Source organism: Vidua chalybeata, chromosome 3 (assembly GCF_026979565.1).
Source record: "Vidua chalybeata isolate OUT-0048 chromosome 3, bVidCha1 merged haplotype, whole genome shotgun sequence".
Taxonomy (NCBI): domain Eukaryota; kingdom Metazoa; phylum Chordata; class Aves; order Passeriformes; family Viduidae; genus Vidua; species Vidua chalybeata.
The window spans coordinates 110,250,691-110,277,755 of record NC_071532.1 but is presented as its reverse complement, the minus strand read 5'-3'; the positions used below and the strand labels follow the sequence as shown (position 1 = coordinate 110,277,755).

The 27,065-nt window shown below is 48.0% G+C and overlaps 1 protein-coding gene across 1 annotated transcript; it reads left to right on the top strand.

Annotated features, from left to right (window-relative positions):
• The first annotated feature begins 668 nt into the window (after positions 1-668).
• On the top strand, positions 669-26,124 carry BLK (BLK proto-oncogene, Src family tyrosine kinase). Its single transcript, XM_053937835.1, has 12 exons — positions 669-770; positions 3,075-3,123; positions 8,799-8,892; positions 9,877-9,975; positions 11,030-11,133; positions 16,519-16,668; positions 17,312-17,464; positions 18,319-18,498; positions 19,030-19,106; positions 22,224-22,374; positions 24,170-24,301; positions 25,414-26,124. Exons 1-12 carry the CDS (start codon positions 669-671, stop codon positions 25,620-25,622), a joined length of 1,500 nt encoding a protein of 499 aa, XP_053793810.1. The 3' UTR covers positions 25,623-26,124.
• The last annotated feature ends 941 nt before the right edge of the window (positions 26,125-27,065 follow it).

Below are 27,065 nucleotides of genomic sequence, written 5' to 3'. Positions count from 1 at the left end.
TAAACTTCTTACAGTATTCCAAAGGGCCAGAGAGGTCTTGTGGCTTCCTGGACAAACCAGGTGTGAGTCTGTGCTGCTGAAACGTGAGGAGCAGCGGGACAGGTTCCGTGCATGGTGTGGCCATTTCCACGCGCTGGCCCTGCTGCGCTGGCCCTGGAGGGGCACGAGCTGCAGAAAGCCCTGAGCTGCCTGAAGTGACTCGTCCTCTGGCCAGGGACTGTGTGATCCTCCTGAAGCCCTGGTGCAGCTGAACATCTCAGCACAGGGCTGTTCATAAATCCATCTTCATCCCTCTGGCATCACCCGGCTCTGGAGCAAGTTCGGTATCAGATGGGGATCTCTGAGCTGGAGAGGGGTCCTATCCAAAGCGGTCATTTGAGCCTCTTTTTCTCATTTTTCTGGTGACTTATAGTGTCTGTCTGAACCTCATTTGCAAAGTGTGAAACACCAGAGTCATGTAAGAACAGAAATCATGGGGTTCTCAAGGTCCAAGGTAGCAGAGGACTGTAGACAGGATGGTTTTCGACTCCTCTCTTCACTGTCCCGTCATCCTGCATTCTGATCTTCTCCAGCTTGTTCTTCATGAACGCAAAGACTTTGTCCCTCAGTGCCTACACCTTTCCCCAAAAGCAGTCTCATTAAAAACAATTTCTGCTCTTCCTTCCAGGATGGGGTTGTTTGGCAGCAAAACTCAGCTGATGCCCAATGAGAAACACACTTCTGGAAGCAACCCAAAAACCAAGGGAAAACCTCCTCCTGCCCCACCCCAGGTAAGTCTGCAGTTTTGTGTCCTTTTGGGATCCCCCCCACCACCCCCAGCTCAGTTGATATCAGGAGTTATGCAGGCAATATTTAGAATCACAGAAACACAGAACTATTTGGGTTGGAAAGAACCTGAAAGCTCATCCCGTTCCACCCCCTGCCAACCTTCCACTACCCCAGGTTTCTCCAAGGCCCATCTCCAACCTGGCCTTGGACACTTCCAGGGATGGGGCAGCCACAGCTTCTCTGGGAAACTTGGTCGTCCAGCTGGTCCCTTTTGGACAGGGGTGGAAAGGGCTTCAAGGAAGCTCTATATTTAAAACCCCAAAAATACTGTGCATTGAAATATCTTCTCATCAGCACTTTGAAACCCAAGCTGATTGTTGCTGACTTGCAAGATGGGTCAGATTCACGCTAAAATTCAAAGCTGCAAACCACAATGGAAACTTCACCACTGTGAGTCCTCAGCGGGTTCAGTAAAGAGGGTCTGCAGCCAATCTGTGTTGGGGTGAGCTGAGAATCAGAAATGCTGGGCATCTGCTGCTCCCTTTGCATTCCCTCAACCTCTGCTGGCATGGACACAGAGCAGGAAGGAACTGGGAAAGGATTTAGGAGACCTCAAATGACAAACTTCTTGTTTAAACTTTGTAAGTCACTTCACTTCTGTTGCTGTCCAAAGGACATGAAGTTGTTTTGTCTTTCCTTGCCCTGCCAGCACTGCAGCCAGCAGCCAGCACAAGAGAAACTCGAGGTGCAACTCTCATGTGAAGACCATCTTGAGCCCTGGGAGAAGGGAGGAATTACAAACCATTGCTTTTTTATGACAGCTGGGGATGTTTTTCACTCCTTTACTTTCATTTCTGAGTTCTCCCATGGCTATTCAGTCCAGTTTTCATGACAGCAGATGTCAGATTGACCAAGAAGATGTGATTTTCCTAAATTTCATTCTCTCCAGCTCACTGGAGAGGAGCCACCATCAGTATAAATACAGTATCACTGACCATCTTCTGCCATTCGTTATTTTTTTGCCACAGGCACTCGGCTCCTACATGTCAGGGGAAATCCAAATTTCTTCCACTTAAATGAGAAATGGCAGCAGATGAGCAGCTCTCCCACCCCACACTGCCGCTAAGCTGGGGTCAAAGGGTGGTGCAGGCAGAAAACTCGAGGTGTTTTTAGTTCTGTGTCTGTCTGTCACCACTTTTGCACATGTATAAAAATACCCGGTGTGGTCAAACACCCACCATAGGCACTGTAAAGTGGGTGAAGCCCAGTTTCAAACTGTTATCCCCCAAAACAAGGTGGTTCCATCCCAGCTCATTTGGAATGATCTATGGACAATTTGCCAGTTCCAGCAGCAGGGCCAAACCAAACCAGGAACAAAGTAAACATTTTACAATTGTGCCCAGATGAGTTGCAGTAACTTATTGCTATTTAATTTCCCAGTCTACAATTTCCTCCTGAGGGACAGTGGAGGGGCAGCTGCAGTCTCTGCTCTCTGTGACCAGTGACAGGACCCAAGGGAACAGTGAGAACTGTGTCAGAGGAGATTTAGTCTGGATATTGGGAAAAGGTTCTTCCCCCAGAGGGTGTCAGGCACTGAGCAGTCTCCCCAGGGAATGGGCACAGCCCGAAGGTTGCCAGAGCTCCAGGAGCACTTGGACAATTCTCTGAGGCACAGGGTGGGATGGTTGGGGTGTCTGTGCAGGGCCCAGAGCTGGATCAATGATCTTGGTGGGCCCCTTCCATCTCAGGAATCATAGAATCATTGGGTCACAGAATATCCAGAGTGGATATACACAAGGACCATTGAATATTCTGTAATTTCTACAGTTCTCTGATTAATTAGCTGTTACAGTCACTGCCTCTGTTTTTTTAATGTAATCTTGAGCAAAGGATATCATATACCCATGATCCTTGGGACAATTATGGCAGACAATATCTCTGGTTTTCTGCTTCAAACAATTCTGCAATTGCCATTTCTCATTCATTTTCATCCCTCACTGATCCTAAGTCTGGCATCAGTGGACAGGGGTTGGATAGAGCAGGCTCCAAATGAGGGGGCAGCAGATTTCTGCTTTAACTCAGAGGGAAGCCAAGGCTTATTCCAGCTTTCTATGAAGACAGCTATGAACTCCTCATGGCAAAATGTGCTAAAGCCATCACAACTGTGGAGCCAGGCACAGGGGCTGCTGACTGACTGCAGTGGTCTCTGGACCAGACTCCCACTCGTCTGTGAAGCTGAAATCAGTTCTTCCTGAAACACAGCAAAGTGATAAATATCTCCTTTTTTCTTTCTATTTCTAACACAGGGGAGACAAATTATCAACAACCCTCATCTAAACCAAGCCTCTGCACAAGGTAAGGTTCTGTTTTCTTTGCCTCCCTGTGGGGTTTTGCAGGGTGGTGGTCCCCAAATGTCAGGGTTTGAGGACAAGCCATCACGTTACAGGCGTGTGGTTTCTGTATTTGCAACTGTGCCAGGCAAGGAGTTTATCAGAGTGGTTCAGAAAACTCAATTTACATCATCCTTGCAGCTGCCAATTTTCCCCTGCTCATCAAAGAAATCCAGTGGGAAAAGCACTCCCTCTCCTTTGGAACCAGGTCACTTCCAATCCATGATTGGTGGAGCAAAGGGAGATCTGAGCCTGGAGCTGTGTGAGATTTCTCTGCCCTGTCTGCAGTGTGACAAGTCATGGATGCTTTATCCAGCCAGCTGAACATTTCAGAGGAAATAGCAGGCATCAGAGAGGCTACAAAGAGAAGGAGAAGAAAGGAAAGAGCATAAAATAAGGATACACAGAGCCCCTGCCTGGAGACGGGCTGTTGGCTGCATCCACCTCTGCAATTATCTGTGGGTCACAGATGGTGTTTGGAGATTTTTGTCTTGTAGCAGGGAGCCCTCAGCTCCCTCTGCCCAGCCTCCAGCAGCAGCTCATGTGCATTTCTGTCAAAGAAGTTCTGCAGATTAAGGACAGAAAAAGATAATTAGAAGTGTGGGGGGGAAATAGAGGAAGCTTGGAAGAGGGCAGTTAGCAACACATGAAAGTTCTTCATGTGGATGAAAGGGAAGGATTAGGGGAGATGGTGTGAGGGAGGAGAAAAGGGGGATGGTGAATAAATGGGATGGGTGGAATGACAGTGGCTGGTCTTCTTAGGTCTTATGGATGGTGATGGAGGGTCCCTACCATGGGCCAAGCACAGGAGCTCCTGCAACATCAAAATATTCTTCAAATCTGGCTTTTGTTATGGAGATCAAATTTGTGGGAGGTGAATATCTTCAACCATGTGATCTGGGGTGTGTTTTCATGGAAATGCCATTTTCCCAGAAATTATATTTTCTTTTGCAGAGTTGTTTTCATGGCACATTTCCAAGTGGCTGTGCTGTCCCACCTCCCCAGCTGAACAGGGACTGGCAGTTTGTCACAATTTTTATCATAGAGTTTTTATCACAGGGTTTTTATCACAGGATTTTTATCACAAGGTTTTTTCCGCTCTGGTCAGAGTCACAGCAGAAATTGTGATCAAGGAGGCAGATTTTACTTCTCCTTCATGCCCAAAGGCAGAAGTTGAAAGACGCTAAAAAATGGATTAAGTAAAATATTAGCCATTTTCAGCTCTCAAAACTAATTTTGTTCATTAGATTCAGTTCCAGTTCTGGAGGAATATTCACACTGATAGTCTGGAAAACTTCCTATTTTTCTCTGCCAGTGTCTGAGTTTCCTGAAATGATGTTACATCTGACTGTGCCCTGTGTGGCAAAATGGGCTGATAAGAGCCAAACAAGATATTTGAGATACCAGAGATCTTCTCCTAAGTGACAGCAATTCAAGTGAATCAAAAGAGAAAGCACAAAATCCAGGCAATCACATCATATAAAAAAAAATAAATTCAGAGAGATGAATTAAATCCTGTGGGAGCACTTTAAATTCAATCAGGAAAAATTATTGCCTATGGAAGTGTGGTATATAATGTAAAATCAACCCTTTCTTATCCTGTTTTTTTTTTTTTTTTTTTTCTGATCTGGAGTTGTTGAAATTGCCTCACACCTCTGCCTCAGAAATCATTAATTTGCTTATTTTTAACAAAAACCTAATTCCTCCAAACATTATTTATCCTCATGGAAGTAACACTAAAGCAGGAAAGGCGTGCAGAACTCTGGATTCAATGTGGTGCACATGGCATCACCAATCCTTTTTTCACTTCGGGCAGTCCTTCCATGGTGTGCCTCCCGTTCATATTAACACCATTCCCTGAGCAATCACTAAGATTTTAAGGCAGGTTTTAAGTCTCTGTGGAGTCAAAATTTTAGTTCTGAACCCCCAAAGCCACCAGCACTGCAAAGTCCTGGCCCATGGTGGGCCACAAATCTGAAAGTCCCATGGTAGAGCTGCTGTTTGCTTGCATTGGATGGATAAGACATAGAAAATAGGTAGAATAACCCCTGCCCTTGCCCTGCCAGCTGCTCACAGTTGGATTTAAATCCCACTGATGGAAAGAGCTGGTGGTTTTGGGTGCTTGTCCCAGGGCATTTTAATAATCTGCAACAGCATGAGGAGTCAAAGTCTCTGCCAGGTCATTTCTTCTGGTGAGGAACCACGACTTCGTCCACCTCTTCACTTGCTTCTTTCTGACCAAAATATGAACAGGACTGAGTTTCAGGGTGTGGAAGGTCAGCATGCTCTAGAGCTCGAGGTCTTCTGCGGCGTCTCAAAGTTAATGACGAAATTCTTGGTTGTTTTTGTTGTTGTTGCTTGAATGTGGTTTTGTGTTTGAAAGGAATGCTGTCAGAAACGCGAGTTTGAGCTGAAGTGGGAAAAGGAAGGGTTGTTTCTACTGAAAAGGCTGAGTTTTCAGTGAGAAATTTAAAAACTTCTAATCAAAAATGTTTGCCTTGATCTGGAGCACGTCTGAGGAGAAGAAGCTGAGGGAGCTGGCGGGGCTCAGTCTGGAGAAAAGGAGGCTCATGGGGACTTCCAGCCTGAAAACAAATTGTAGCCAGCTAGGGGCTGGGCTCTTCTCCCTGGTAAAAAGTGAAAGGACAAGAGGAGATGGCTTTAAGTTGCACGAGGAGAGGGTTAAATTGGATACTAGGAAAAAAAATTTCACAAAAAGCATTACCAATCTTCAAATCAGACTGCCCAGGCAATGGAATCACCATCCCCAGAGGGATTTAAAAGCCACGGGAATGTGGCACTTGGGGACATTGTTTAGGGGTTGTCTTGGCAGTGCTGGGTTAAATGGTTGGACTTGATGACTTTAGAGGCCTTTTCCAAGTTTAGGATTCAGTGATTCCAACCAGCCCATGCCAGGCTGAAACAGAAAGCTGACCCCGTTCCCAGCAGCAGTAACCCTTAGCTCAGTGCACGCAGCTGGCCAATGTGTCCTGCAAGTTGTCACTCACACCATGACCATCCTAAAATGGCTCTAAACCAATGGACGATCCTCCGGGACACCCTGGCACAGTCTCAGCCCTGCTTTGTGGCCATGAGGTGGTTGCAAAGACCTTCCATTCAGGACAAGCCAGCGCTGGGAGGACTGGTGGAATCATTCCTATTGAGCCACCAAACTGGCACTCAGCCTCTGCAAACCCTGCTGGTATCAGGCTTTCCTGACAGCAGCTCTGAGCCAGGATGTGTTTGGCTCCCAATCAAAGTCCCGGGGCTGGCAGCTTTATCTGAGAGCTCCTCACAGCCCCGACGAGCCTCTCGTGGCCTGAGTGGATCAAACTGGCCAAGGCAGTGTAATTCATGTGTTTCTCATGGGGTGATGGAGTCAGGGGCAGGAAGAAAAAGAAAAAGAGATGGCAACTCCTGCTAGCTCGAGCAGAGAGAGCTTTTCTTCTGGCTCATTTCAGTGTGCAGTGTTCTCAGTGCCTGTTTTGGGATAAGAGGTGATTACGTATTTTTTCGGCATATAAACCCTTTTTGTTCTTGTTGTATTCTCTCTTTTTAATTTCATTTATTTTCACTTATGTCAGTCGCTTCAAGATCAAAACTCCATTTTCATTTCTGGAGTACACAGCCATGCTGGGCTTGAAGATATTTACACACTTGCTCCTATTTTTCTGAGCACGAGTGTGATCATTGCATTATTTCCCTTTCAAGAGGAGCAGGAGGGTGTGTGTGTGGACGGCAGGCTGATGGTGGACACCTCACAGGAGGCACCAAACCCTTTCATTTCTGAGCAGATGTGTGATAACAACTTTCTCAAGGAGGCAGACAGAGTTTGGGTGCATTGCTAATTCGAGCTGCCTCAAGGGGAAGCCCCCAACCGTGCCAGCTATTTTCAGACTTCAAAGCGTTCTCTCTTGTGACTGATCATCCTTTTCCCATCCTGGGAGAGAGGCTCGGCTGGAACCTCTCATGGATCTCCGATTTCCTTCTCAAAAGCCTGAAGGGAGCTGTTCAGGGCTCTGCTTTCCAAAGCTGCCTTTCCTCCCACGCTGACCCTTTCTCCTCCCTGACAAATTGCCATCAGAGCAGCAGCCAGCCTTGCACAGGCACAAACCCCAAGTCGCCCCAGAGACACGGTTATCTTGCCGTGACAAAGGGCCAGTCTGGCTCTCTTGCTGGTGGCATTATTTGAAAAGGTCACCCAAAGACAGTGGCTTGACAGGCTGTTTTGAAAAATGCTAATAATAGGCTGTCCATCGGTCTCAGTGCATTAATGAGGCTGAGCACAAGCTGAAGCCTTCCTGCAGCACAGTTCCCATTCTCTTTTTCTTCTTTTTCTTTTTCTTTTTCTTTTTTTTTCTTTTTCTTTTTCTTTTTTCTTTTTCTTTTTCTTTTTCTTTTCTCTTTCTTTTCTTTTTCTTTTCTTTTCTCCTTCTCCTTCTCCTTCTCCTTCTCCTTCTCCTTCTCCTTCTCCTTCTCCTCCTTCTTTCCCTCTTTCTCCTTTCTTTTTCTTTTTCACCACGGTGTTTGGGTTTGATTTTTATGATCCTGCACATGTGCTGATTCTTTTTATAAATTTTGATTTGCCCCAAAATAGCTGTTCTTTTCTGCTTCAGCAGCTCTGAGCGTGCAGGGCACAGGGGAAAGGTTGCGCCGCTTCCCCGAGAGCAGCCCCGGCACCTCTGGGGTTTGCAAACCAAGAGATTCAGCTCCAGCCCCCAGGGATCAGCCCTGGGCTGTGTCAGAGCATCGTGGCACGTGGACAGGGCTCATAAAAAGGAGAGAGGAGGACTCTGTATATGGGCAGAAAGCGACAGGACAAGGGACAGCAGTTTTAAACTGGCACAGCACAAGTTTGGGTTAGATGTGAGGAAGGAATTGTTCCCTGTGAGGGTGGTGAGGCCCTGGCACAGGTTGCCCAGAGAAGCTGTGGCTGCCCCTGGATCCCTGAAAGTCCAAGGCCAGGTTGGATGGGGCTTGGAGCAACCTGGGATAGTGGAAGGTGTTCCTGCCCATGGCAGTGGGTGGAATGAGATGATCTTTAAGGTCCCTTTCAACCCAAACCATTCTGTGATTCATTCACTGCAAGAAAAAGTGTTCAAGAGGGAAGGATGACAAGATACCAGATAAGCCCAGAGCACAAGCCATAGACCATGAGCCCAGGGAGAGCTAAATCCTAGAAACAGCCTCAAATAACAGAAACTGCAAGGATTTTTTACTTTTTTTCATTCAAAAAACCCACATAATTTTGAGTCAAATTCCACACCATGGGGAATATTGCAGTTTTCATTTACCACTGTGTAAAACTCAGGCTGAACTCTGACAGGTTATTTATGAGCCTTCTAATTCCACACAAACCCCTTTTTCTTGTTGACACTAGGTTTTGTGGATGGGGGGTGGTGGGTGGTTCTGCAGTATTTTAAAAATATGTACACAGGAAATGCTTTGTTCAATCAGTGTTAATCCCTGAGCAGAGGTTGAGGTGAACAGGAAAGCTGGGTTGGTGGGAAGGCTGGAATTCGAGGTGGGAGGATGATAGAGCCCTGTGCTTAGGGGCTGAAATGCCCCACCACACACCCAGGTGTGCATCGAGCCACTCAAGGAACAGTCTGGATTCAAAGGAGTTAATTCTTCTTTCAGATCAGTTGTTTGTGGTTGCACTGTACGATTTTCCTGCCTCAAGTGACCGTGACCTGGAGCTGGTCAAAGGGGAGAAACTCCAGGTCCTCTCCAAGTAAGTGACCCAGGAGGAAGTTCAAAGATGAGCCCGGGGAGGCTGGGAAAGGGGGGACCTTGGGGTCAGCCACCACTTTGCAGCTGACCAGAGCTGAGCCTGTGCCTTGGCTTTGCTCCAGAGTGTGGCTGTGGGTACCCTCTTCTCTCTGCAGGGTGACACTTCCATGGGTCACAGATACTCTGGGGCTGGGTACTGTCCCTGCCTGGGTGGTGCTGGGACCCTCTTTGCTGTCAGTGCCTGTGGGTGCAGAAGTAGCATAAATAACAACATCAACAACAAAACAAGAAAAAACAGCTCCTGTCCTGTGTTTGTGCTGATTCTGCTTCTGCAAAGGATGTGGGTTGGGTGTAGTCAGAGGAAAGGACAGAACTGAGCCAGACACTTGAAAGGTTTCATTTCAACTTCTCAAACTCACCACAGAAGAGACCCAGTCCATAACAGGGCAGAGGTGAGCTTGGGGCCCCCAGACCTTGGAAGGCTGCTCCATCCTTGACTGCTTGAGGTTTGAGGTGGCCTCCAGAGGTGACATTTCTCACCCAGATGCCATGGGCTGGGACGTGTGGGACGAGGAGGTGGAGAGCCCCCTGCATGGGGATGGCTTTGGGTCATGGCTGGTGGCTCAGCCAGCAGTGGGACAGCAAGGTGGGGTCTCTGGAACACAAAGGAAGGAGCAGAAAGGACCCCAATGCTCTGTTCAGGAGACAAACCCCATGACCCTGATCCCCTCCTCTCACTTGAGGTGTGTGGCAAAGGTTGGGGTCTGTGGTTGCTCCACGTTCATGGAAGAGATTGTCACCTCCACAAGTCCCCGAAACACCAACCTGGTTTTGGCCCTTGGGAACCCAGAGGGAACTGCAGAGTGGATTACGGAGTCCTAGTCCATCTGCAGTGCTCAAACCCCACATTCCACATCTCCACAGCCTCAGCTTGTCACAGAACCTCCTCTGGGCACTCACACCTTTTCCTCTGCTCCCTTTGCAGGGAGGGGGACTGGTGGCTGGCAAAGTCCCTCAGCTCTGGGAGGAAAGGATACATCCCCAGCAACTTCGTGGCACAAGTGGACAGCTTGGAAGAGGAAAAGTAAGTGGGAAAGCTTTTGAGAGGTCAGCACGGGTGCTGTGCCCTGGATCTCATCGAGTTCCAGGAGGAGCCTTATTGATGGCAGGAAGATGTCACTGCTGGGCTGGATGGCAGGAGGTCTTTCCTCATCCCAAACAATGCTGCCCAACAGCTCAGGACAAGATTTTAAGCATCATGGTGCTGTGGAAAGGGTGAGGTTGTTACAGGGAAAGAGGGCAAAAGTTCCTGTTCCATTGATTGTACCCACTGTGGAAAACAAGGATTTGGGTGGGACAACGGAAAGGTTATGGTGGCAGTGCCAGGGACCATCCTCTGATCCCACTGGGCCAGTCCACCCACAGAAATGACTTTAAACCTCTTCACCTTCCAAGAGAGTACCCATATGTAAACTGGGAATCTCTGGATGGGGTGCACTGATCCAGGTCTTGGATCTGCCAGGGACCACAGCAACAATTTAACAAGACAGAAAACCGAATGCCAGTGCCCAGACCCAAAGTGCTGTTTCTTACATGAGCCCAGATGCAGCCTCCATGCAAGGAAAATTGAATGAAAGACTGGAGTAAAAAAAAAGTTTATTTTGCCTGTAATACAAACAGAAGGAGCATTTTTTCCATTAGTTATCCTCATCTATGGCATTCAGCTCTAAATGATCAGTCCTGCCTGCAATCTCTTCTTGAAGGGACCCAGCCATCACTGAGTTCAGCAAATATTTAGCAGGGCACAGAAATGTGCCTGAGACACAAAAGCTCTTTGTATCCAACGCCTGAACTTTGTATGGGATACTGCACACCCCATCTACTCCCCACACTGTCTGAATTTCCAGGCTGTGAAACAAGCCCAAAGTGACCCAAATCTGGTGTTAATCTACCCAAAACAGTCTATTACTGCCACTTTCCAGGAGATAAAAAACTAATTGCTGATAAGAAAACCCCTCAGTTTCACAGTGTAATGATTAAAAAAAAAAAAAAAAAAAAAGAACTAACTGGAAAGAATTCCATTTTTTAAAGAGTTTTTCCTTTTCAAGCCATGCTTTTGCATTTTCTGCTGCCTCCAGGTGGTATTTTAAAACTCTGAGCAGAAAAGATGCTGAACGGCTGCTGTTGTCTTCTGGGAACAAAGCTGGGTCTTTCCTCGTCCGGGAGAGCGAAACCACCAAAGGTGAGATACATGGAGCAAAGGTAATTCCTTGTTGTTGCCCAGGCTTGGAAAACCTTCAGCAGAGCTCTAGGAATGAGCTGGAGGTTTGGAGGGCAAAGATTTGCTCATGATCTAATCATTTGTGCAGTTCTGGCTGTAGTAAGAGTGGCTCTTCCACCAGAGTTCATGGCAAAGACACAGGAACACAAATAAGCAGATTTTCCAAAATAGTTTAGGGGTTTTCTTTTCCTTTTCTTCCCAAGGAAATGTCTCTCTCTCTTTTTTTTTTTTTTTTTTAAGATATTTCTACACACTCTAGAAGGACTATTTCTCCTGTTTGTAACAGAAACTTACAGAGTTTTGAAAAAAGTCATTTTCCCAGGGAAAATGTTTTTCCTGATTGTTTATAGCAAGGGGAATTCATGCAAACCAGAACTTCTTGGAGGAGGGTGACTGGACCAGGATAGATGGATTTCATCCACTTTCCTTCCATATGAACATGTCTGACTTTTGGAAAAATGATCCAGTGAGGATGGAAAGGCCAGAGAATTGCTCCCACTCCTCTTGGGCAGTGGATATAGTTATTAACCATAATATAAAAACATGTAATTTCAATTTCTTTGTTCTGTGCTATTAATTCATAGAGTCTGGAAGTTAGTTTGGGTTTTCCCATGGGAATTCCTTATTGTTTCTTTCCTACTTTTTTCTCCTTGCTTCCTCTGGGCCATCATGTGTGTTTACAGCACGGAGGAAATGATCGTCCTGTGGTTCTGCTCTGAACCAGATCCATGGAATAGTTCAGGAAAGTGTTTCAGTCTTGCTGTCATTTTGTTCCTTTCCTTTCAAGAGGATGTGGAAGTCTTTCCTTAACACATGTGAAAAGGTGCTTTGTGTCTTCCCAACAGAATCAAGGAAAATTGTTTAGGTTGGAAAACCTCTAAGATCATGGTGTCCAGCTGTGACTTGTTCAGTAGAGAGTTGGAGCACCCATCTGAAACCATAGGGAACCTTCTTTTCCTTGGCTTATTTCCCAAACACTTCCAAAGGCCCAGGACAAACAGTAAGAGAGGGAACAGTCTGGTTCCTCCATCCTACAAATGGCTCTTGCCTACTGTAGCATCTCCTTCCTTTCTTGTCTCTTTTTTTTTTTTTCTCCTATTCACAGGGGAGGTCTCCAAGGCAGCATCTGTTCCTTCCACCATGGAGGTGTTCCTTCCACCATTGCCAGAAAATTAAATAGTGGCAGGGTCTGGATGCAGCATCTGGAATCTCATCCTCCTGTACCTGTTTCCCTCATCCACCAGGCAGTGGGACTGCATCAGACTGCAGCATCCTACTTTGAATTTCCCCCTCTGCCCCGTGCCTGGACTCACCTCCGTACATCCCTGCTGAGCTGATGCTAAGCAGGAGGGCTGCTATCCATAAGGATTTGCAGCTTTCAGAATTTTTAGGGAACATTCAGTTCAGGAAACATCTCAGATATTTGTTTCTAAGCATTTCACTTTATTAGTCACATTTTCTGCTGTATCTCAGTTTCTCTGCTACTTTCACTGCTTTTGCAGTGATCAGGCTTGGACTTAGAGCCATGGGCTGCTCTTCTGTTTATCCCATTGCCACTCTCCCTTTGTTTGCTGGGATATTTGGGGAGCTGGTGTGTTCATTGCACCCAGGAAGGGCAGGGAGCAACACAAAGCAAACACTGGTGTGCTGTGTCTGAAACTCCGTCCACACTTCGTCCTGGTCTTTGTGGCATCTCTAGGTGCCACACATGCATGGGATCAGACCTTTCCCTGCACTTGTTCAGGACAATTGTCCCCAACTTCTAGAGTGTGGGTGGGTCTTGGTCACACAGGGCTCGAACAGAGGTGGTGGAGTTCAGAAATCCAAGGAGAAATCACCAGATCCTCAATTCCCTCTCTCTGCTGTCAAGAAGAGCGAGGTGTGGGATATTCTGCACTAGCAGATGTGGGTTCCACTCTGTGAAAGCCCCATGTGAGTCCCAAATGCTCAGATGTGTCTCTGCCCTGTGCCTTTTCTGATATTTAGGATAAAATATGGGTGTTATTCCTTTGAACACCTCATCCTCTGAATCACCCTGTGTGCCCAGCTGCTACCTGAGCACCGTGTGCTTTGGGCTGCCTGAATGACCACGTTTGATCCATCTTAGCCACAGCTTCATCCTCCCTAAAGAGAAAGGGAAAAGACAAAGCCAGGCCATTAAGCTGAATTCCCAAATGTGCCATGAAGCTGAATTCCCTGATGTAAAGCACCCTGTGGCCCACCAAGAGATGTCCAGAGCAATGCCTTGGAATTAACCCTGCCCTTAGAGCCCCACTGCTTTTTCCTGTTCTCTGTCCCCATGACGTGTGTTTTCATCTACTTGGCACATCACCAGCAAAATTTGACCATCAGGGGCAAGCACTGGGCTGAGCTAAATCCCATTAGTGACTTAAACTGGGAGGTGGTTGCCTCATACTGGGATGTCTCAGGCACACCCCCAGGGATGGGTTCTGCACCCTGACTAGGAGCAGCGCCTATTCCCAGCCCATCCTGAGCAGAGTCTTGTTTTCCTCATGGTTTGAGATGCAGAAACTCTGCAAATCTGCAGAGCCAACATTTCTCAGAGTCCACCAAAGGCGCATTCAGCATCCTGGGAAGATGGGGACAGTGTGGGAAGCAGTGAAATCATCGGCAGAGCACTGTCCTTGCTGAAGCTGCTGCAAATAAACAAAGTTCTCCTGAGGTAACAATCATTCCAAAAGCTGCAGGAACACATTCCCCCAGCTGTGCTGAGCCACGGGCTCCTGACTCCCAGCAGGATTCCTGCATCTCTGCTCCTGGCAGGAGGGATCTCACTGAGCTCAGCCTCTGCATCCAGCTCAGCTCCTGCCCTCTCTTCAGTGCCTTGCCTCTGCACAGCAGCTCCCAAGGGAACAGAAACTGGCCATGGAGGGTGACAGGGAAGCTCCACCACGCTCCCTGCAGCAAATTAAACTGTGACTGGGGCTGAGATGCAGTCATTAGCTTAATGACAGGGTAAGAATTAACACTGGCAGCTGAGAGATTGGCCCAGTCTCTGTTTGAAAGGTATGGGAGTGTTTAAGGGATTGGTGGGGCCTGGAAAAGAGATCCTGTGGGAGAAAAGTATTTTGGGTGCAACCACACTGGCAAACAGGGCAGGTCTCCTCTTTCCTGCTGACTCTCAGCCCCCCAGACACGCCTTTGTAGATGTGTTTGTCATCAATTCCTGGATTTCCTTCTGCAGGATCGTTTGGCTTCAGTGCAGCTGCCTTCACACCAAGTTTGGCTTCTTCCTTGAGCAGTCCTCGCCCTGTAAAAGTCCCACACAAACCCTAAGGCGTGTCCCAGGCACACCAAGCACCCTCCTGGTCTTGTGCCATGTGAGCCCGACTTTCTTGGGCTGCAGCCTGGCCTGGGCAGGATTTCAGTCTCTTTGAAATTAAAACAACATCATCACCCTCAACAGCAATAATGGAAGTTAATAATAGGTAATAGTAATAATAATAATAATAATAATAATAATAATAATAATAATAATAATAATAATAAATAGGTCTTGTCATTAATGTCATATTCTTCTTCACAGAATCACAGAATCATTTAGGTTGAAAAAGATCACTTCAGATTATCAAGTCCAGCCTTTGGCCTTGTTGTTTATTATCTTTATTTTGGAACTTAGGGCCACATGGGTACCACAGAGGAGCCAGCAGAGCCATTTCTTTGCCTTTCCCTCGAGGTTTTATTGCCCCACTGAAGATGTTTCAGGGCTGTTTCTCAGTTGTTCAGCTGCAGGGCTGATCAAATCAAAAGGGCTTCTCAATATGTCTTCTGCCTGACATTCATGGTGAAGGAAAGAGAATCAGAAGAGCTTCCTCTGCTGAGGAGAGCACCACATCAAATTTGAGGTTCCCTGGCTCTGCATTTAAACCACCAGTTTTTTCCTTGAATTTTACACCACCAGATCTGATCTCTGCAGGAAGGGAGTGCCCTCAAAATGATTGCTGGCACTTGGGAAAACTTTAGACTCTTCCAAACTCTTCTTATAAAGATTTATGATCACTCCAACAGAGCAAATATCCACAGAAGTGGGGGGGGGGGGGGGGGTTGCTGCTTTTTATAAATGCAGATGGTTTTCAGGCACAGTGTAGGGAAAGCTGCTGGTGCTGGGATGGAGGAACACCAGCCAGTGAGGATTTTATGTTAATAAACTTTCCCCTCACGTGCAGGATTAGGGTTTCAGGGTTGCTGTGGATGGCCCTGCTTCTTTTTATGATCCTGCACGAACAGATACACACTTTTAAACATGTATAGCCTTGCCTTTTCATTTAAAAACATCAAAAATGGGCAGTTGATCAGCCCAGGTGACATATTAGACTTAGAACAGCCCAGCAGGCTTGTAACAACTCACTCCAGAAATATGATCCAGACAAAGGGGAAAAAGCCCCGCTGCTAAGCTGCATTGAATCACACTGACACAGGCTGGAAGTTCTGCTCTGCAGCAACATCTAGTGATGCTTTTGTGCACTGAAAAACAGCCTTGGTTTAGATTCTCATGAAGGGAATAGCAGGTTGGAGTGGTGGATGGCTGAGCAGCTCCCTTGAATCTCAAAAGGGACAAGATTCCAGCTGGGAATCTCTAGATCTGGTTTAGCCATGGAATCAAGTTTGTGGCTGAACAACAGAATTCTCCTGAACCCACCTTCTGTACCCTCCCCAGCTGAACCACTGACCTTGGCATAAGGTTTAATAATGTTTGATCCAGAGGAAAAAAGGCTTTAAATGGCTTTAGATTGAAAGAGGGCAGGTTTAGATTGGATGTTAGGAATAAATTCTTGGCTGTGAGGGTGGGGAGGCCCTGGCACAGGTTTCCCAGAGAAGCTGTGGCTGCCCCATCCATGGAAGTGTCCAAGGCAAGGCTGGATGGGGCTTGGATCAGCCTGGGGTAGTGGAAGGTGTCCCTGCCCATGGCAGGGGGTGGAACTGGATGAAATTTAAGGTCCTTTCCAGCCCAAACCGTTCTGATTTCATGATGCTGAGCTCAGATGGGAATGTGGAGCTGTGGAAAGACCGTCCTGACCTGGGGAACATCTGACTGCTCTGCCTGGAGAGGTGCTGCTGATCCCCACAGTGCTTCCACAGGGCTGTTGGCCACAGCACAGCCAGGTGTTACTCCAGGAAGCCTGGACAGGATCAGTTAAGCTTTGATGAACTTTTATCCTGTCCCCTTGCCTCGGAGAGAGGGAACCTGTAAATTCTGGGGGACTTGCCCTGGAAAGGCATCAGCCAGGGCTGGTTTGGAGCTGTTGATAGCCATGGAAAGAGGAGGCAGCTGGTCCCTGGCTGGGGTGCAGTTTGTCCTCACAGCTGCTTCTGCTCCTTCTCCAGACGCCTATTCCCTGTCCGTGAGGGACAACAACTCCGCTCACGGGGACATCATCAAACACTACAGGATCCGCTCCCTGGATGGAGGGGGGTACTACATCTCCCCCAGGATGACTTTCTCCAGCCTGCCAGAGCTCATCCATCATTACAGCCGTGAGTTGTCTGCCTTCCCTCGTGGATTCGTGTCCTGGAAGAGAGTGGGGACAGAGGGAGGACAGGCTTGGGAGACAGCACAGCTGCTCCTCCCGCTCTCACGGGGCAGGTGTGATCCTACAACCAGAACCCATGTCCTGGTTTCCATCTTAAGGAATTGCAAGGGTGAGCTCTGCCCCCAGCCCTAAAGTCGGGGAGTGTCTCCCATCAGGAAAGGAAAGAGGTGAATGTTGTCAGGATGTGCAGGAGGGATGTGTGGGAAGCAGGGTTTGGAATAACTGGGCAGGATAATTTGCTCTTCTGTGGCTCCCTTTGAGCCTTCCCCTCTGATTGGGACCATTGTGGGTGCCTTGATCCCTGTGGCTGAAACTTTTCATGAAATCACAGAATTATAAATGTTGGAAAAGTCCTCTAAGACCACTAAATCCAATTGTTCCCCCTGAACTGCCAAGGCCACCACTAACCCATGTTCCCAAGTGCCACATCCACACAGCTTTTATATCCCTCCAGGGCTGGGGACTCCACCACTTCCCTGTGTCGTTGTGGAGGTTTCCATGGGTTGATTTTTCCTGGCATGCGTGGGTGGAGGAGGAGGTTTTCTCTGCCATCCCACTGAACTGTCCTGTGCTTTGTCCTCATCCAGAGAAAGGGGATGGGCTGTGCCAGCGCCTCACAGCTCCCTGCACATCCCTGGTTCCCCAGAGACCCTGGGCCCAGGACGAGTGGGAGATCCCTCGGGAGGCCCTGAAGCTTGTGAAGAAGCTGGGCAGTGGGCAGTTCGGGGAAGTGTGGATGGGTAAGTGGAATTCCCTCCGTTCCAGGGGAAAAAAAACATAAAGAGAGGAGAAGGAAAGTCTTTTTATTTCCTTAAGGCAAGACTATTCCGGGGATCCTTAAGGACGAACACATATTTATGGGCTCACACACAGAAGTAGCTGCAGGATTCCTGGGGAGGAGTGGACAGCTCGTGTTTGCAGAGATCAGTGGTTGAGCAAGGGTTTCACAGGGGATGGGTGCTGAAGTCACTATTTACTCATCTCTTGGGCTGTGCACTTATTCTTCCTGGGAATCCTGGGCACAACTGTGGTGATGCCAGTGATCCTAAGTCACACCCAGTAGGGTACCTGGGTGACATTTTCCCACTTTTTCTGCCTCCCTGTTCCACTTTTTAGTCCAGATCTCCATCCCTGATGCCCTCCTGCCAACTGCTAAGCAGCGAGAGAGGAAGCAGGGGGAGCTCAGCTTCCTTTGCCACCCTCTTTGTGGTTGCTGGTTACCTTGGAAATCGAGATTGTGGACAGGACCAGGCTGAGTTCTTGTGCTGACTGCTCAGTCCTGCCTTTTTGGATGGCATTTGGATGATTTGAGAGCCCAGCTGGTGGGAGGTCCCTGGGGTTTCACCCAGAAAGGGTCTGGGAGGGCTGTGTGAGGATGGGCTCACTGCAGGGACGATCCCTGATGCTGCCTCATGGATTGACAGCTGTGACATGAGTGTCCCTTCTCCTCTCACACCTGCTGGCACTGGGATTTACCACATGTTCCTTTATGAGGGATTCAGGCTGTTCCCGTGGTTTTCTGCTCCTTATTACACAACCCCATAGAGCCTGCAGAGAGCCCAAAATTCCTCAAAACACCATCATGTCCCTGCAGGCTACTACAAGAACAACATCAAGGTGGCTGTGAAGACCATGAAGGAGGGCAGCATGGATCCTGACGCCTTCCTGGCAGAGGCAAACCTGATGAAGAAGCTGCAGCACAACAAACTGGTCCGGCTGTACGCCGTGGTCACCAAGCAGCCCATCTACATTGTGACAGAGTACATGGCCAATGGTAAAAACCCTCCTGGAGCTCTGTGCTGGGCTTCTGCAGAACCACTTCAGTGATCTGGCCAGTGCTCCCATGCAGAATGAGGGTGGGCATGAGGGGTTGTACCAAATCTGCAAGCAAGTGACCCAAAAGTTTGATTCTAATACAGAAAGAGACTCTCTGGACGATGAAAAAACTATGGTGATGCTCCATTTGAAGGGTATTTAAAGTTCTCCTCTCCACTGTTCTCACTGGAAGTTTGTTTCAGGTTTTTACTCCCTTCATGGTGAAATTGTCCTTTCTTTTTCCCTTCTTGTTTATAACAGTTTAAAAGATGAATACCCAGCAGTTTGCAACAAATCTGTGCAAAACAGAGGGGAATTTGGGCTGTTTGGGAGCTTTCCTAATGGAAGATGCTGCAGTGGACACCTATTCTGGCTCTTCAGATTTCCCTCAGGATGAAGGCAGATTTGTTGCATATATTCAGAGAAGCACCAGGGAAAACAAATTTATAGATTATTCAGAAGAGTGACAGCAGTCTCTCCTCTCCTGCAGGGTGTTTGCTGGATTTCCTGAAGACAGAAGAAGGGAACCAACTGAATCTCCCCAAACTCATTGATATCTCTGCTCAGGTCAGTGAACAGTTGGTGGGGAAAGGATCCAAGATTTGTTATAACTCAGTGAAATTCCTGCCAGTCTGAAGTCAGTCAGAGCAAAGATTTCCTGGAGAAAAACAGCTCCCTCTGGTGTGTTTTCTTAGGGATTCTCCTCGTCCTTCTCGTGTCCATGTATGTATCAGTTCTGTCCTTAGGGCAACCCTCTGATAGCTTAGTGCAGGGCTAGAGATCTGGAGTTTGGGGGTTTTTAGTGGGTGGTTGGATTTGTTTTGGTCTGATTTTATTTATTTTGCTTTTCTTCCTTGCTGAGCAGGGAAAAAAAGTTTATTTTTTTCTTTTTACCAAAAAATGAGAAAAAGCTCAACCAAGAGACTTCCAATGCAGGAGCAGCAGTCCTGCCCTTCTGAGGATGAGGCATAAAGGATGTTCTGATCCTCAAATCTGGGAATATTGCTCTTTAGGAAAACAAACTTTTATCTTTTAAACATCCCCAGGCTGCAGATCTTCATAGATGTAGCTGCAGCTTAAAATTTTAGTCCAGAAGTGCATCTAAACACAAATAGGGCAAAATTAGGGAAACCACATGAAGAATGAGAATGGCCAAATCACTGCACTTTGGTCCCAGACAGCTGTTGACAGAATTTGGCTCATCCAGAGCAGAATTAGGCTAATTAGGAAATATTGGCAAAAAAAAAAAAAAAATACCCTGGAGCATCAGGCTGAATATGGTAATTATCCATAAAATCACTCAGCTTCTCTTGTCATCGTAGACTTGAGGAAACCATGTGCAAAGTTTGCTGGCTCCAGCCCTGATATAAAGTTGCTTTTTAATAAATTAACAACTGGAAAATCCTAATATTTGAGGGGATGGTTTATGATAGTGAAATACTTTCATTCTTGCTTTAACCAGAATGAAAATATTTAAATGCTTTAAAGCAGTGCCACCTTCTGTCATTTTTACTTTGAACTTTCCATAGGGGTGCAGAGGCACCTCTTTCTGTTCCTTCCCTCTTCACTACTGATAAATTTTCCATATCTGCAGCTTCATCATTGTTGTCTGAAAGATGTTACAGAGACAAATACACTTCCTGTTTAGGGCATTTGACTTAATTACTTCCCTCCTTCCTTCCTCTCCTGAAATCTCCACTTCCCTCCCTCCATCTTGCATTATTTCATTCCCCCTCTTGAAAATTACAGTCTGTGGCTTGTGTTAAATTCCTGAGGATAAGGAATTCATTAATTCCTTTAATTAATTAATTAATTAATCCATATTACTGAGCCCTTGGGGTTAGTGGGATTCCCCAGAATTTGGCAAGATGCATTTCCGTGCAGGACCAGAGCAATCTCTGGGCAACTCAGAGCAAAGATTTTGGTCAATGTTACAGAATTATGGAATCATGGAATGGATTGGGTTACAAAGACCTGAAAAATCATCTCATTCCAACCTCCTGCCATGGGCAGGGGCACCTTCCACTATCCCGGGTTGCTCCAAGCCCTGTCCAGCCTGGCCTTGGACACAGCCAGGGGTGGGGCAGCCACAGCTTCTCTGGGCAAACTGCACCACACAGCAGGACCAGGATAATTGAACACAGACCAAACCCCCACACCCCAGTCATGCAAAACCCACAGAAGTCACCCTCAGCATGAGGTAGGAAGGATTTTATCCATCCCTGAGGCATTGGCATCAACTGGCAGAACAACTTTCATTCTTCCCTCTCCCAACCCACCACCACCTCCCCAGGGCAGTGACTCAAACATTCCCTGGGAATCTCTGGGAGGAGCAGCAGGAGGAAAGGGCAGTCTACTGAGCTATTTTGCAATCTGCTTATCTGTGGTGTTGGGGTGACATCACAGCTCAACACGTGCCCAACACAATTTTTGATCTGATGACACCCGTGTAAGTTAAAATTAGAACAGTCTGGGCTGATGCACTTGATCCTGTGGTCAGTCTTGAGGGTGAATGCTTGAAAACACTCTGGGCTGGAACGGGCCGAGCACCAGGTCCTATCTCATTAACATCAGGACAGGAAATTATGTCAATTCTTCCATTTTCCACTGCAGAAACCAGCCCTTTCACTAGAAGGGTGTTGACACAGGTTAGAAATGCAGCATTGGAAAGTATGTGTGAGTATCCTGTTTGAAACCACACGTGAGTGCAGAGGCTCATGTGAATCTGCATGGAGTGGAAAATTGCTCTGCCCTCACCCACAGGCACTTAAAAGCTTTAATAGTTGCTACCCCTTGCTGGCAGGGGCTGCACACGTCCACTCACCTTCCCCATAAATGCCCAATCCAGATCTGAGACTCAACCTGGCAATCTCTGCCTTCTATAGTCTCCCTTTCCAACCCCCAGCACTCATCAATGAAATATTGCTGGGGGTTGAAAAGGGAGATTGATAGAAGACAGAGATTGTCATTGATAGAGGCTCATCACACACCAGGTGCCTCAATTAGATTTTAGGAATAAATTCTTCACTGTGAGGGTGGGGAGGAACAGGTTGCACAAGTTGCTCAGAAAAGCTGTGGCCGCTCCTGGATCCTTGGAAATGTCCAAGGCCAGGTTTGATCCGGTTTGGAGCCACCTGGGATAGTGAAAGATGTCCCTGCCCATGGCAGGAGGATGGAATGAGAGGATCTTCAATGTCCTAAAGTCCCTTCCAACTATTCAATAATTCTATTATTTGCTAATTTGATTTTTTGTGGGGTTTTTTCCCCCCTTTCTTAATTCACATACTTAACCTGGAATGTTTATGACTAGAATCCCCAGTGGAGAGGAGGGACTTGTGGCAGAAACTGGGAATCCAGTGATGTGGTTTCAGCTCTTCCTGCAGACACGACTCAGGGCTGTGACTTCTGAGCAAAACAGAGAGTGGTGCTTCTGCTCTGCTTCACTTGGCTGCTTGGGATGGTAAAGCTGAATATCTGCACCTGTATAGGTGCAATATCTATTTATTTACGTGTCTGCTGATCCACCTGTCCATCCATCCATCCATGGGCAACATAGACACATCCATGATCATGGAGAGAAAACAGCAACCCCATAAAAATGCTGTGCTTTGCAAAGGTGGGTGAAAACCAGCCAAGATACCATGGGGAGGTGATGATGAAGATGGGCTCTTCCTCCCCTCCCAGGTGGCAGAGGGCATGGCCTACATCGAGCGCATGAACTTCATCCACCGGGACCTGAGAGCCGCCAACATCCTCGTCTCGGAGACGCTCTGCTGCAAAATCGCTGATTTCGGCCTGGCCAGGCTCATCGAGAACGAGTACCTGGCACAGGAAGGTGGGTGTCCTCCCCAGCACTGCCCTTATCTCCCACCCCCAGGAATGCCAGGATACCAGGCTGGCATCAGGCACAGGGCAGCAGAGCCCACGTGGCTGCTGCTGTCAGCACCCAGGCAAGAGAAACAGAAACACACAAAACATCCGTAGCTTGGGGACTGTAAAACCAACTGAAAGCTGCAGAGGGAATTGGGAAAAAACTCTTTTGGTTCTGTTTGGGGGAGTCCTGCTGCCCCTCCAGTTGTTTGCTAGAGAAATTCGACCTCTGATAATGAAAACTGCTGCCTGTGGCCAGGTTTTCACAGGGAATCAGCCCAGAGGGAAGAAATAACAGAGCTGGAGCCACAAATCTGGATTCAGCAGCAGCTTTCAGGTGTGCCAGGCAAACCAAACCCTGACCGCATCAGGTCCCTTCCACATCAGAGGGACTACTTGAAAACAATAAATCATGGAATCATTTCATTTGGAAAAGACTTCTGAGATCATCCCTGTACTGAGCTCTGACTCTGAGGTCAGGCATGAGATCAAATCATTCAGATTGCAGAGGGACTCTACAGAGCATCAGGGAAAGCAGCAGAGGTGACTGAGATAAAACAATTCAGTCCGGTGTAAGTGGCACTTACCAGAAGATTTTCAAATTTTGGAAATCTGTCCTCTTCTAGATTCAGGATGAGATAAAATTCCCCTTAAAATATACTCTGAGGAAAGGAAATTGAATACTTTGTGTGGGCTTGTTTAATGAGATAAGAAACATTTCTTTCAATTTCCTGTCCCCAAAATACTTTTTGATACAAATTATACCCATTTCAACATGCAAAACTATTTCAGAGTACTAAAAGATCCCAAACGCAATCCGGAAACTGCCATGAAGGGGAATTTTTACTTTGCTGCAAATTTTTAAGGCAGTTTTATCCTGAAGAGAAGCTTTCATGAAATCAGTATAATTCTGTTAATAACCAAAGGAGCTGCTTTTCCAGCAGAAAGCAGCTCCCATCAGTATTTTTCCAGCTGCCTTTGCTCTGGAATAACACCTCCCCTCTATCTGCATTGAACAATTCTCACTTAATATATTGCATTTCCCAGCCTTGTCACTCAGAGTGTGATGTGCAACAACTGAGGCGCTTATTTCACACCCTGCAGTTGGATTTCCAGTCTTGCGAGGATGTGTATAAATAAAAATGTGGTTTCCTCTGCAGTGTAACACGATCAGTTCACATTTATCAAGGTGGTTTTGCTGTTGGCTATTATTTTTTTTTCTTAGCTAAACTGAAATTGCAATCTTATGGTCACTGCTGTCCACAGTGGGTTAAGCAAGAACTTGGTGGACAAAATAAAATGTGGTTTATTTTTGTTTTAGTAAAAATATGCAGCTTTAAGGACTGGGGAATTTATATTTGCTGTAATATTTATGCACTTTTGCTAAAACAGCCCCCTTCTAACAAGTGATTTCACAGAATAACAGAGTCTCAGGTTGGAAGGAGACCTCAAGGATCATCTGATCCAATTTTTCTTGCCAAAAGCCAAAGAAGTTTTATGCAGAATAAAATCCTACTGTTGTTGTCCCATTATAAATCTGCCAAATTGGTTTTGAATATTCCATCCAAATCTGGGGTGGAGCAGGTCCAGAGGAGGATGTGCAGATAATCAAAGGGCTGGAGCCCCTTTCCTAGGAAGAACTGCAAAATCATAATCAAGAGCCCAAAGGAACCAGGGATTTGGGGAATTCTTGTGCCTGTGGCAGGTGGGGGAGATGCTCTAACTCCAGGAGTTATTTCCCTTTGTTTCCTTTGGGACAGGTGCCAAATTTCCAATCAAATGGACAGCTCCAGAGGCCATTAACTATGGGGTTTTCACCATCAAATCTGACGTGTGGTCATTTGGGGTCCTCCTGACAGAGATCATCACCTTCGGCAGGATCCCTTATCCAGGTACGGGATCCCTTAGCCAGGTATAGGATTCCTTGTCCAGGTACAGGATTATTTATCCAGGTACAGAATCCCTTATGCAGGTACAGGATCTCTTATCAGGTACAGGATCCCTTATCAGGGTATAGGATTATTTATCCAGGTACAGGATCCCTTATCCATGTACAGGATCTCTTATCACGTACAGGATTCCTTATCCAGGTACAGAATCCCTTATCCAGGTACAGGATCTCTTATCAGGATATAGGATCCCTTATCCAGGTGTAGGATTCCTTATCAGGTACAGGATCCCTTATCAGGTACAGGATTCCTTATCCAGGTGCAGGGTGCTGGGAATGCAGGATGAGTGTCCAGGCACTTCCAAGCACCCAGTGCTGCTCTAGGCTTGGAGGCACTCCCTGAGGCGTGCCCAGACACACAGAGCTGTCTCTGAATCACAGAACTGTTTAAGTTGCAAAAGGCCTCTAAATTGAATTAACCCAGCACTGCCAAGGCCACCACGGCCCCATGTCCCCAAGTGCCATGTTTACACGTCTGGTAAATCCCTCCAGGAATGGTGACTCCACCACTGCTCTGGGCAGCTGTGTCAGGGCTGGTCAGAGCTTTCCATGAAGAAATTGTTTTTAATACATGATCAAAATGTCCCCTGGTACAACCTGAGGCCATTTTCTCTTCTTATCTGAGAGAAGAGCTCGACCCCCCCGGCTGTCCCCTCCTGTCAGGAGTTGTGCAGAGCCAGAAGGTCCCTCCTGAGCCTCCTTTTCTCCAGGCTGAGCCCCTTTCCCAGCTCCCTCAGCCCCTCCTCAGCCCCTTCCCCAGCTCCGTTCCCATCCCTGGACACTCTCCAGCCCCTCAATGTCCCTCCTGTCACAAGAGCTCCTTCAAGCTGACTTTCCTCCCCTCTGTTATACCTGTGCAAAACCAAATTTAGAGAGGGGAATCAAGGAGAGGACAGAGGGAATGGAGGGGAAGCACAACCCTGGGAAAGGGACAATTCCCAGACACAGGAACCACCGCAGCCCCTCCAGACCTGCCTGGGTGTGAGCTTCGGGGAGCACTGACCTTCCCCCCGCCCGGGTGCTGAATAACTCCTTCTGCGCTGTGTTCCCCCCCAGGAATGACCAACCCCGAGGTGATTCGCAACCTGGAGCGGGGCTACCGCATGCCCTGCCCGGAGACGTGTCCCGGGGAGCTCTACAGCGTCATCCTCAAGTGCTGGCGCAACAACCCCGAGGAGCGCCCCACCTTCGAGTACCTGCAGTCGGTGCTCGAGGACTTCTACACCTCCACGGAGAAGCAGTACGAGCCCGAGCCGCAGCAGTGAGCCACCGCCCCGCCAGCTCCTGGGGACAGCTCTGCAGGACAGCCACCACCCGGCGGTGGCTCGGTGCCGGCGTTTCCCTTTCTCCCGTCCGCGCGTGGAGATGGGGAATGAGGAGAGACACGAGGGAGGAGGATGCTGCCGGCTCTGTGGTTGTCGCAAAGACTGAAGAGGTGGCTGAGAGGTGGCACAGCTCCTGCCTCGTCCGCCTCGGAGGGCTGTGCCCACCTGGCAGGCATCACCTCTGGCACTGAAGGACAGAAAACTCCTTCGTGACCCACCTGGATAGAGAAAAGCCCCTCAGCCCCGCAACTGCAGCTCCGAGAAGAGGGAGCCAGGGTGGTGGTGTGGGGGTGAGGAATCACTGCCCCACTCTGCTGGCGATACTACACCCCCTCCGTGCCGCGGGCAGGGGTGGGAGCGTGTCCTGTCCGCACCCGCTTGGGCCACACCAGCTCTGGAGCGTTCCCGACAGGTGCTGCCCCCGCTCTGCCTCAAGTCAGTAATAAAAAAAACTGGATACAAGGATTTCCCACTTCTTTATTGAGGCGTCAGGGTGTGAGCGAGCCCCTGTCCTTCCCGTGGCCACCGCCTTCCCTGGAGGAGAAGGGAGAGGCCGGGGAGCTCCCCGGGCAGAGCGGGGTGATGCTGAGGTGGTACCCGGGGAGGGAATGGGGGGATGCCCGAGGAGCAGGAGAGACGTTCGTGGTGTGGCCACGAGATGTCCCTCCTTCCCAGCGAATCTGGACGGCTCTTGGGAAGTAAAAACTCGCGTAAAAAAAGATACTTCAGAAATAAAACCCTTCCTCGCTTGGCTGAGCCTTCGCTGCACAAGCTCCCGGTGCAACAGCACGGCAGGTGCGGCTCCGCACCCGGCGCCGGGAGGGTTCAAATGCCGTTTCCCTGGTTTTTGGTGAATCTCCAACCCGGGGGAATGCCCACAAGAGGCTTCAGACTGGTCTCCAGTCAGGAGTTTCACTGGGCTGAGGGGTGGAGGGCAAAGAAAAAGGGCACAGATGGCACATGAGAGGAGTGTGAGTACCACAGGAGTGAGCTCCAGGCTGGGGCACGGGGGAACACTCCAGAACCACCTCCCCAGGGTGTTTCATCTGCTGTCTTCTCCTCCATGGAATGGATTTTGAGTCCAGCTGTAGAGGGTGCATTTCACAGTGGAAAAGGGATGCTATGGGAAAGAAACAGCAGAGATGGAAAGAGAAATCTCTGGTAGACCTCAAAAAATTCAGATGGGGTTTGTAAGAAAGATAGGGATAGGCCTTTTACCAGGATCTCTGATGGAACAAGAGGTGATTTTTTTAAACTAAAATAGGGTAGATTTAAGATATAAAGAAGATGGCTTTTTAGCATTAGGGTGGGCAGGCCCTGGCACAGGGTGCCCAGAGAAGCTGTGGCTGCCCCTGGATCCTTGGAAGTGTCCAAGGCCAGGTT